The 11,908-nt window shown below is 45.1% G+C and overlaps 1 protein-coding gene across 1 annotated transcript in view; it reads left to right on the top strand.

The window, feature by feature from the left end:
* CENPC (centromere protein C) overlaps positions 1–10,012 on the top strand; it is a 36,767-nt gene extending 26,755 nt beyond the window's left edge. The window contains exons 14-16 of the mRNA XM_048511282.1: positions 575–665; positions 1,853–1,925; positions 8,321–10,012. Of these exons, the coding sequence (XP_048367239.1) occupies positions 575–665; positions 1,853–1,925; positions 8,321–8,405 (249 nt within the window). The 3' untranslated portion in view covers positions 8,406–10,012. The remainder of the gene's footprint in view (positions 1–574; positions 666–1,852; positions 1,926–8,320) is intronic.
* Positions 10,013–11,908: the final 1,896 nt, after the last annotated feature.

The following is an 11,908-nucleotide window of genomic DNA, read 5'->3' as shown; positions in this document are numbered from 1 at the left end:
TGTGATTTCCAGTGAAAGAGCAATGGCGTAACTACCTGTCCTTGAAAGATGCTGCCTGCTGCATAGCTAAATAAATCATTACTCTCCACTTTACACTTTCTGGTTAGGAAATACTCCTGGTAGGATTGTTGAAGTGTGGTGGGCGGTACAAGAAAAGCGTGCTTCTACTTGAGAAAAATGTGTCTTGGAAATCAGAGGTTTGAGAACCACTGATCATTTCCTGTGCCCAAGAATAACCCTTTCCTTTCAGCTGAATGAAATTCTGACTTGGGCTATCCAATTCTAGTGAAGGTACACATGCAGTCAGCATCAGGCTCAAGGTGGGGGTGGGGGAGAGTGGAGCATCTGCTCACAAAGGTCTTGAAATGCGCAGCGTCATGGGGGAGTCTGAGCTGAGCAACCAAGGCCTAGCTCGTAGCAAAACGTACCAAGTCGTTTGAACCAAAATGTAGTAAGAGGTGCAGAGGAAGTTTTAAACTATGGAAGCTCTCAGACCAAACTCTTCTAGTTGATCAACCTGTTATCAGACTGAGTTTAAAAATATCTCTGAAATAACTTGTACAAATTTTTGCAGGTTTTTCATATTGTCAAAGGCAGACTTCTTTTCACTCTGTACGGTCAATGTTACTCTCTGCGTGCTGGAAATTATTTCTATGTTCCAGCTGGTAAGTGATCTCAGCTCAGCTGCTTTCCCTGAGTGAACGGGGCCAAGGCCTAAGAGCACTCGTGCATATCTAAAACAACAGTTTTGGGGCATGTAGCTGAGGTGCAGAGGAAGGAGTAGAGCCCACTTCCTGTGTTCCTTTGGAGCAGCAAGGGCAAAAGAAAGGCTGCCTCTCATCATTGATTTGGGCCTCCTGTAGAGGCTCTGAATGTGCCCCAAGTTGCTCCCACGTGAGGAGAATGTGCATCGCTCCCCCACCCTGCATAAGAACTGAAGGAGGAGGCCAGTGCTAGCCGTGTTAACCTGCCCCTCTGTGGAATCCTTCACCATCTCTCTGCTGTTCAGAAGACAGATAACTTATTGCACCTTCCGGAGGAGTTAGCTTTTTTGTTTATGTTTTAGATTGGAAATTGAGAAGTTCATGTGAATATCTTTTCTTTTTTTGATGCTAACTGTTTGTGGATCAAATAATTTCAAGCCTAATTTATCAAACTTGCCAGCCTCACTTCTTGCTGATTTCTAGCAAGTGTCACACTTCTAAAAACCTAAGTGGTATGAGGTCAGATTGAGAGCAGTAAAATTCTCATGAGATCTTAAGCCTCCTAGCAGTGCTGTTTTCCATGTTTTTTTTAAAAAATGAATGCTTTGATTTCAGTTTATGGAGCAAGCTTATGTAATTTCTCTTTTTGACTGACATCAGTGTTCCTGATTGTGGGGGAAAGCACTGTAGACCATTTGTAGCCACAGGTAATTTTGTTTTACTGTCCCTCTGTTTTTTGAGGCCCACTGTCAAGTTTAAAAACGTTTATTTTTATTTAAAACTCCAGCATAGTTTCAGTCAGCCTTACAAATTAGCAAGTCACCATAACTCTGAATTGGGAAAGGAAGAAGGGATGTTGGACGTTCCCTTGTGAGGAGCCTTCTTCCGCATTCAAGCAGTAAGAACAGGCTGTGTTCATGTGTCCTGCTTAGAACCGTAGAAGAAGTAAACATCACGGAAGAAAAACTGGGGCTTGTGTGGTTTGTGGAAGAGGCCTGACCCTGACATTCTTGCTGGGTGAAATCCCTGTGATTTCTTCTAACATTGTCAACTTCTGAAGGTTAATATTACCATTGTTGAAATGTCATACGAATTCACAAAGCAGCAGGGCTGTTTATATAACAGATGCTGTTTGTGTCTGATTTCAGGGAATATATACAACATACAGAATACCTTGAATGAAGAATGCATCATGGTTTTCACGCAGATAAAAGGAAACAGGTAGGAAAAGAGTTGTTGAATTCCTTATGTCTTTTACTGTTGTTTTTTTCTCCTTCTCATGTGTAACTCCTGTCCCTCTAGTAAAGGAAGATGTTCTTATTGCCAGTGTGCTATAAAATTGCATACAAGGCAGGACTTGAGACTGTCAGGGCTCTTTTTCTAGACTCAAGGCTTGCTGAGAAATACATGACAGATGATCAATTTGTGCTGATAACATCTACTATGTTTTATCCTGTCCTGCCAAAGAACTCAAGGTGATAAATGTGGTTCTCCCACTGAGCAAGGATGACATCTATAGGTGATTTCCACCAATCAGAAGGGAGACAGGAAATTAAAATTTAACTTCCTGGGTACTATGGGAGTCGCCCCTTCCTTACTCAATTTCTTTCCGGCCTCGTAGGGGGAAACACTTTATTAGCTGCCTGCCATTTTTTCCTGATATCTGTCTGACTTTCCTCTGTTTTTTTCTCATTTTTGTCTTTTATCTTTTTTTTTAATCTATCTACCATCTCCATGTGTGCTCCCTCCCTCCTTCCAGTGGGCAGTGGAAAATTCTTAGAGCCCCTTGGCTTGCCTGGGTGTCTTCTTTGTGGCCTTTTTGGATCCTTGCCACTTGGGAAACTTGGACATCAACCTGGGGAATTCTGCAGCTGCTTGGAAGGGACCATACAGACCATCTAGACCAACCCCCTACTCAATTCAGGATCAGTCTAGAGCATTCCTGAAAAGTATTTGTCCAGCCACTGCTTAAAGACCACCAGCGAGGAGGAACTTACAACTTTTTCTGGTGGGTTTTCCGGGCTGTGTGGCCGTGGTCTGGTGGATTTTGTTCCTAACATTTCGCCTGCATCTGTGGCTGGCATCTTCAGAAGTGTATCACAGAGAAAAGTCTGTTTCACACTTTTCTCTGTGATACACCTCTGAAGATGCCAGCCACAGATGCAGGCGAAACATTACGAACAAAATCTACCAGACCACGGCCACACAGCCCGGAAAACCCACCAGAACCAGTTGAATCCGGCCGTGAAAGCCTTCGACAAAACTTACAACTTTCTTAGGCAGCTGATTCCACTACTGAATAACTCTGACTGCTCTTTCAGTCTCCATCTCCTTTACATTTCTTGATTGTGGTTTATTTCCTGGTTGATGATGGAACCAAGGAAAAGAAAATCTTGAACCATTTCAGTTTCTTCATCATTGATCATAAAAGTTGCATGATTCCCCAGTAATCATTACTTTTGTCTTCTTGATATTCAGCTGTAGTCCTGCTTTGGTCCTTTCTTCTTTAAGCTTCATCAGTAGTCATTTCAATTCTTAACTATTTTTTGCCAGTAATGTGGTATCACTGGCATATCTAAAATTGTTAATGCTCCTTTCACCAAATTTCACTCTGCCTTCCTCTAAATCTAATCTAGCTTTCCTCATTATATGTTCTGGATATAGATTGAAGAGATAGGGAGATAAAATACTTGTCTGACACCTTTGTTGATTGGAAAATAGCAACATTCAAAAACCAGTGGAAGAACCTTTTAATCTGCAAGGTTGCTGACCTAAGAGTGGTTGTCCTCAAACAAGGAACTCTCAGAGGGAAATTACAGTACAAGATTGCTGAAATTGAGTTAATTCACAAGTTTAGAACAGGGCTGAATAGGGTCACAGGATTTTTAAAATCTCCCTACAGATGCTAATTTTCTTTCTCCAAGAATTCCCCCTCTGCTCTGACCAAGCTGATTAGAATATATATTGTACCTTTGCATTTTTACAAGCATTCTTTACAACTGGTTGTGGTGGGTTTTCCGGGCTGTGTGGCTGTGGTCTGGTGGATCTTGTTCCTAACGTTTCGCCTGCATCTGTGGCTGGCATCTTCAGAGGTGTATCACAGAGGAAAGTCTGTTACACAGTGTCCACCACACAGCCCAGAAAATCCACCAGAACCAGTTGAATCCGGTCGTGAAAGCCTTCAACAATACATTCTTTACAATAATTCCCCATCCCATTTTCCAATAGAAGAACTCAAATCTCTTCTTCTGTTCTACTGTGTCTGATGAAGGGACCTTCTTAAAAGCTTGTACCCTGAAACTCTTGTTTCCTAGTGGACTCAAATCTAACTGTGCTTCTGATTCTGTAACCCATTTGATTCCTATGTTGGCCAGTTATATCCAGTTATTTCCATGTAGATGACTTTCTGCTCTGTTGCCTGAAACTTGTGTTTGCAATGAACAAATTGTTGCCATCTCAGAAATGTATGAGTTGCTCTCCTGCTTCATTTTGTGCTCCTAGCCAAAATCTCTCAACAATATTTGATTCTGCTTTGTTTCCCACTTTTGCTTTCCAATCATGTATGATTTTCAGCACATCCTGTTTAGGTGTGTGATCAATTTCTTCCTGGATGCTTTCATGAAAGCTTTCAATTTCTTCCTCAGTAGCATCTATAATCTGAATGTAAACCTGAATGATGGTGATGCTGACATGTTTCCCTTGTAGCCTTTGTCTGATAGCCCCTGACCACCTGTGTGACATCTCACCTCACTAGTAGAGCAACTCTATTTCTTCTAGGTTTGTCATTTCCTGAGTAAAACACTTCGCAATTTTTTGACTGAAAATGGCCTAACGCAATGCACTTTAGCTCACTCGCTCCCAGGAATGCAGTGTGTAAACATCCCATTTCTTTTATTGTCGAAGGCTTTCATGGACACAGTGTGTAACAGACTTCTCTCTGTGATACAGCTCTGAAGATGCCAGCCACAGATGCAGGCGAAACGTTAGGAACAAGATCCACTAGACCATGGGCATACAGCCCGGAAAACCCACCAGAACCAATCCCATTTCTTGTTTTATGGTTTTGAGCTTACCTTGAGTAGTACTTCTCAAATTCAATGGTCCTATTATATGTGTCATCTAATTACTAAAGGAAAACAATTAAGTAGAAGTTTAAAAAATGAGGCAGGAGTGTTTCCTGAGCACTTTGAGGCATTGACACGTGAAGGGGGTTCACCACAGCAGCCATCTACCAGCTGCACAGCCAGAGGAGGTTAAAGGTCAGCATACTTCTGTGCAGGAAATAAATAAATAAATACATGAGGTACTGTGAATTTCTTTTTTTAAAGAGAAAGGGAGAAAAGTATGGAATGTGGCCAAGTTCTTCACGGAAACTTTGAAAATCTCCAGGATAAAGCCAAATAACAGCCCAGAGCCAGTGGTTACAGACCCTTAATTTTAACATAGTAGAAAAACAATATTTTAATAGAAGATTGAATTAAATAAAAATTTTATGTCATTTTATAGATTATTGCACTTTATTGTTTTTCTTATGCCATTAAAGGTTTTGGAAATTGGAATTGGAAGAGAAAAGGGAGATCAGTGCGCTAAGCAAATCTCAAGAGGGAGGGCATTCCAAAGGTTACGTGCCACCGCTAAAAAAGCCCTGATCTCTGGGCTCCACCCATTAGACACTAGTGACACAGCCTTGATTGTTGGATTGTTCAGTATGCCCTGATAACTCTAAGATGGGTGTAGTTCAGTTTCCCCCGTGCCCTGCTTGCTGGCATTGATGGCGGAGTCCAGCGTGTGCTTCAGTGAGTGCTAATGGAATGGACTCGGGGAGAAAAGAAGCACAGCTCAACCTGCCAGTTCTTCTGTAGCAATAAATGAAAAGGTTTGGGGGTTATTCTGAACTGCCCCCTTTTACATACCAGACTCTGTGCTCTCTTGACACAACCGACCAGGGCCCCCCCCCCCACACACACACACACACACTTTCTAAAAACACTCGCCAGGCACGGCGTTGACTGTAGCTGACCTGGAGCCAGTTGTTGCCTCTGGCTGTTTCCGCATGGGCAGGATACAGCGTCCCAGGGATGCTAAAAACAGCATCCCTGGGGAGGGGTTCGCACGGCCTCGCAACCCCCGAGTGGCGCGAAGCCGCTGTTTCTGAACCTCGCTCCCTGAGCGAGGTATTTCGGAAACAGCAGCTTCCAACCACTGCCATGCGAACAGCAGCGGCTGGAAGGCGCCATCCCCCCCTCTTTCCCAAACGCCTGCCTTGTCTCCTGGCTTCCGGCTTGTTGCAGAGGCTAGGGGACACACACCCCTGGCCTGCGACTCCAGAGCCGCTGCTCCAGGCTGTGGGGGCGTGTCCCCTGGCTATCTTGCCCCAGCTTCTGTTTATGCTGACGCACCCCCACACCATTGCGGTGTGGAAAGGGCCTCTCAGTCTATCCTACCCCACAGAGCTATTAGGATAAAACAGGCCTGTTTCCTGAACTGCTTGGAGGAAGATGGTTTATTTCAAACATTTAAAATTTCAAAGTATAACGTATTTCACATTGGCAGACCACCCTAAATAAAAGAAAGCAAAAGAGGTCAGCAACAATTGAGAGGGATAGAAAAATCCCCTGGGGAGGGAATGCTGTGATTTTAATGCCATGAGCATAAAGGCCCTTCCTCTGGTGGCCACCTGTCTTGCCTCAGGTGACCGGGTCACCTGAAGCAGTGTATGCCCACCCTCAGGACAGCAGCAGCACCTTGAATTGGGCCTGGAAGCTAATCGGGAGCCAGTGCAGGTGGAAGAAGACCAGAGTGATCTCTGTGACCTGCTCCAGGCAGCATTCTGGCTGCAGCACTAGACAGACAGGGCTGGCCTGGGGGACTGATTCTGCACAGGTCTGCACAGGCCTCTTGCTTGCTTCCCCTGCCCTTCGCCTTCTGTTGGGGGCAGGGAGGGGTCATCCTTTGGCTTCAGCTGTGTCTGGATATGTATTCAGTATATGTTGCAGAATATATTGTCAAAGGATTCATGGCCACAATCAATGGGCTATTGGAGGTTTTCTGGGCTGCATGATCACGGTCTGGTAGTGGGAGCAAAAATTACCGGACCACAACCACACAGCCCAGAAGACCCACAACAGATTACTTGCATGGCTGCAAATCAAAGTGACAAAGCAGTGGATTATGTACAAATGGCTATTTTGACCTTGTAGTGTTAGCCTTATTGTCTAGCATATTTTCAAGCATTTCTGTTACAAATCACACTGAAATTTGGATGAAGTGTCATCTATCTATTCTATCTTATCTAATCTATCTATCTATCTATGCAGAAATAGGCTAGTCCACAAAGTCATTACATAATTTTGTCCCATAATTTTGACTGGAGGTAACTTGAATATAATATTTTCCCCTCCCCCCCAAATCCATGCATTACAGTATTTATTTTCCACATATGTAAAACTTTGTTACTTTCTTGTGACTTCTTCTGACTTTGCTTTATCTGGTATAAAGTGTTATGGAACAAAACCCATCACTCCTGTTTCATTTCAGCCCAGAAGATGAATGAGATATCCTCAGATCCAGGTTCTAAAAAGTGGAGATAAAACTTTGAAAAGCTACAAGGATTTTTGAAAAAATGTTCTGGGTGTGTTGCTGTTAGAACTTTTCTGTCTATATTATCGTTCGTTTGAAAATATTAAAAGTTAAATCATATGTTGTGTCTTCATAAGGTGTGTGGTGTGAGATGTACTAGAGTGTGGGCTGGAGCAGCTTGCTTCTTCATTGAGGGTGCCATTCATGGGATCAAAGCACTTGCTGGGCTATGTGGCCTGTTTGGAAACAGTTCAGACAGCTATTGACAGGGGAATGGTCACATCTTTGCACACATTTTCATCACCATCAGTTGCTTAAATCAAGAATCATAAAGTTGAGTTTGAAGCACAGGATTTCATAAAAAGGTGCTAAGATATGCCATAAAGAGTGATCCTCACCATTAAAGTCTTGGTCTTCAAGGTGTGCGGTGGGCGGTACTGACTGGTCAGAGGCTCGACGGGCTGGGCAGGGGGGGAGTGCCGACAAGTGCAGTGCTGGCTGTATTGTGATCGTGCACCTCATCATTGTTCCAGCGTGTACCATGCCGGCACCATTTTTCACATTGTTTCATAAACTGTCAACACTGTTTTGAATTATCTGCCCCCCACTTTGTGGACCTTCTTCTTTGTAGAATGCTCTCGTTGGGTCCTGGTGCCCGCTGATCCAAATGCCTTGTGGGGTCCAGCAACAGTCTCCCCATCCCCCCTCCCACCGTTCCCCACCCCAAGCACCAAGCCAGGCCCAGCAAAGTGCCACAGCTGTCCCACTGGGCCCAGCAACAGCCTCCCCATTCCCCCGCTCACTTTCCTCCAGCCCAAACACCAAGCGGGGCCCAGTGGGGCTACTTTGTACTGTGGATGCTACTCTTCTGCTGTACCACTACAGAGCACACTTAGAACTTTCAGTGGAAATTTCACACTAATTAAAAAAAACCCCATCCTAACCTGTTCCTGGTGTGGCTCAGGAAACAGCAGCAGCAAAACCAAATTCTGCTGCCAAACATGATGTTGAGATCCCCCCTACTCTGTCATTCACAGGAGGTCCAGGCAGATCTATGGAAAACTTCTGTTCCTCCCGGGATTTTCAGGAGACTGTCTTCCTCCTTCCTTCCAGTTTCCATAGCCCTCTGGAGAAGCTCCACTGTGGAAAGGTTTAGGATGACCAAGGAAAATAGTAGTCCTCCATGGCTGTGGAGCCTAAATCGAAGAAGGGGACAAAGAGAAGTCACCTTGTGCTGGAAGATCTCCGGGCTCCAAGGGAGCTGGGCTGGGTTGAGCTTGCCTGAAGGGACGAGGACCGGGCGCCCGCTCCACCAGAGCTGCCCCAACCCACGGCTGCCTTGTTGCAGGGATTAGTGGGAGCATCATGCGATCTCCCCGGCCCACTGATTCTGATTCCAGCTGTTGATCTGGTCGCCTGAATCTGTGGCCAGAGTGGGGGTGAGCCAGCCCCTTTAATTTTGTGGAGTTCTTCTAATCTGGCTGGTGGAGATTGGGGCCCTTAAGCACTGGGAATGGTGTTCCAAGGACCCACTCTGCAGCCACGAGCCATAAATCCACTCAGTGCACTTTTGGTGGGGAGCCTTAAGTTTTCTGCTCCTCAGATTCTGGTGGCACCATTTTCCGCCCCTCAAGTTCCCACACATATGGCAAATTTGGCGGAAACGTTTCCCTGGACCCTAATTCAGTTCCTTTTGGGGCAGCAGTTTAAAGGGAGAGCTAGATAGGGCTCAGAAACCACCAGGAGCCCTGAATCACCAATGCCCACATTGAAGGATGTCATCCCCCCCACCCCCTCGCAAATTCCTGTGAGCCCCAGACAACAAGGACCAGCGGGGCAAATTAGAACCAAATAACATGGTGCTCCAACAAAAAGGGCAAGGCGATTCCCTACTCCCGAGTATGGTACTGAAGAGGAGGAAAATTCAATGTATTTTGTTCCCTCCCCCATCCCCAGGGTTGGGAGGCACTTAAAAAACTCACCATCTTCATGACAGAGGGTGGGATGGACCTGGAAGAATCATTTTTGGGTAATTTGACTTTTTTCCCAGTAAATGTGTCAAGCATTTATTGTGTAAAGTCAGTAACACATTAAGCTACCAGGTTAAGCATCTCAGGCACCACCTGAACAAGCTGAACAATATGACACCAGAGCCTTTCAACAACCGGCTGACCCCATCCCAGGATGCCTTTTTCCAAAGTGCCTCCTTGAAATGATTAGAAGAGAGTGGGCCACTGCCGGGTGTGGAAGTACCCTGCATGCCATTGCCAAACATCATGATGCCTTGACGAAGGAGGCCATGGATGAGTTAAAAGTCGGTCCTATGACTGCCCTGAATACAGGAGCGAAATTACCTGAGGAGGCTGAGAATGCTCTCAAGAAAGGCTCCTTTGACAGTATGAAATGAGGTAGCTCTTGAGAAGGTCTGCAGAGCGGCATCTTTGACCACCGGGTCCTTGGGAGTCCTCTCGTTCCCTTTAGAAGGGAAACTGAATGGATGTGAGGAAGTCACCTTGAGTAATTATCCCGATTAAGATCGAAGAATTGTAATCTGAAGAAGAATCTATCGAAAACGGTTACAGTAGCGCAACCCGTTTATTATTGGATATTTAATTGACGGACTTGGCTCAGACTGGTCCACATTGCCATATAGACCTACTTCTACTGACTGGAATGCAGTATATGCAGCTATTGATAAGTGATTGATTATCTTCAAAGAAGAGGTCCCGTCCAAGTACCTATACCAGTGGTGGCGAACCTTTGGCACTCCAGATGTTATGGACTACAATTCCCATCAGCCCCTGCCATCATGGCCAATTGGCTATGCTGGAAGGGGTTGATGGGAATTTAGTCCATAACATCTGGAGTGCCAAAGGTTCGCCACCACGGACCTATACGGACGAAGACACAGGACCGAGTGAAGAAGACATCGTTTAGTCACCTTGACTATGTTGTAGAGTGATGTGATATGTGTAGTATTGTAAGAGTCTAGGCTCTGATGTTGTTTGCACTTTTCACTGGTTGCACTTTATGTATTGCACTTTATATGTGGGCTTAGCGCAATTGATAAAGTAGCAGTTGATGCAGCTTGTTTGTTGTTTGTGGAGTCCTCTCGTTTTCCCAGAGCATCTGTCACCTGGATGGACAACCTTGCAAAGGAACCTGAAGTGTATGCACTAACAGTTCAGCGGTTCCTCTTAAAGAAGCAGCATACCTCCAGTTCATTGTTGATGCTTTGGGTTCTACATTAGCACGTTCACTTTACGCACTGAAGTAAAGCCATGATTAATAAGCTTTTTATCAAGTAATCACCCTACACATCAGACATCCTCATTTGGGCAGCTGCTGTATTCTTCCATTGGTTCTTTGTCGGTGGTTTTAGGAAGGTTCCAAGGAGAACAAGTTGAATTTGCCCTGAAAAAGAAAAAAGAACAGAAACGTTCACGGGGAGGAAACATTTTTGAAATATTTTTTTCCTTGAGAACATTTTCCCCCTTTTGGAATGAGTGGAATGCTTCTTTACACGAAGTTTCTCTTCCTCAGTAGTTACAATATGAAAAAGTATGATGACTTCTTCCATTTATTAAGTTAAAGTTGGAAACATGGGGATATTGTCCTTCCTTTTTCCTTTTTGAATGAGTGAAATGTTCATGAAGACAATGTTTTTATGAGTCCTATGAAACTTTGTATACTACACAATCTCCAGATGAGAGATCATTCCTTTGAATAGGGCAGACTGTGGCCACAGAGGAATGAGGGAATCAGTGGCTACTCTGGATGCCCAGCTGCTCGGCCACAACCTGGCTGCTCTTCCTCCGGCCCCGCTTTTATCAGGACACCACCACCACCACCCCCGCCAGCTGCAGATTGAGTCTCAGAGGATCTGCCCGTACTCAGACTCTTCGTTTTTCTAAGAAAAAATTAAGACATGAAGGACAGGCCTATCCAGTGCTTCTCAATGGGAGGTAAAGCAGTCCTCAGAGTGGCTGTTCTTTTATGTGTGCCTGCTTAGCTAAGAAGATAGCTCCTCGAAAATAATTTAAAAATAGGAAAACTATATTGTCAGAGTCAACAGAGCCAGCTGAGTCCAACTACGTACATTTTGGGCTGAAAAGGTGCGCAGGATTGGAGCTTGCAGAGCAAACGTCCTGGGAAAACCTTCAGCAAATGGCAGCAGGGAGAATCCCTTCAGCTGCATACAAAATGTTGGGCACAAGCCAGGGGCAGAGTGAGGAGGAACTGCACCCCAGAGTACGTGCACACCCCACCATACCCCAGAACACTGGCTACACCCTGGCCACATCCCCGCCCTGGGGCATGCCCAGGGTGTTGCGCCTGCCCTATGGGCACTGTGCCACTGGGACAAGCAGAGGGGTAAAACTGACCAGAGAGCAAAACAGTCGGGCAGGAAACACCCTCTTTTCCCCTCTGACACCTTTGCTGTCTTTAAAGCATACCAGGAGCCACCTCTTTTTAAGATGTTCCCCAGATGTCTTATTTTGGGTGTGCAGAGCAAAAAGTGGCAGCCGCCTCTCTTTAAGGTTTCCCCACAGACTTTTTTTTTGTTTTGGTGTTGTGTGAAACGGACCATCATCTATCACTCCAGCAGCAGACCTTCAGTGTTA

The sequence above is a fragment of the Sphaerodactylus townsendi genome, linkage group LG11 (genome assembly GCF_021028975.2).
Source record: "Sphaerodactylus townsendi isolate TG3544 linkage group LG11, MPM_Stown_v2.3, whole genome shotgun sequence".
Lineage (NCBI taxonomy): Eukaryota > Metazoa > Chordata > Lepidosauria > Squamata > Sphaerodactylidae > Sphaerodactylus > Sphaerodactylus townsendi.
Note: the sequence above shows the minus strand (reverse complement) of the source record. Positions and strands in the feature narration are given on the sequence as shown.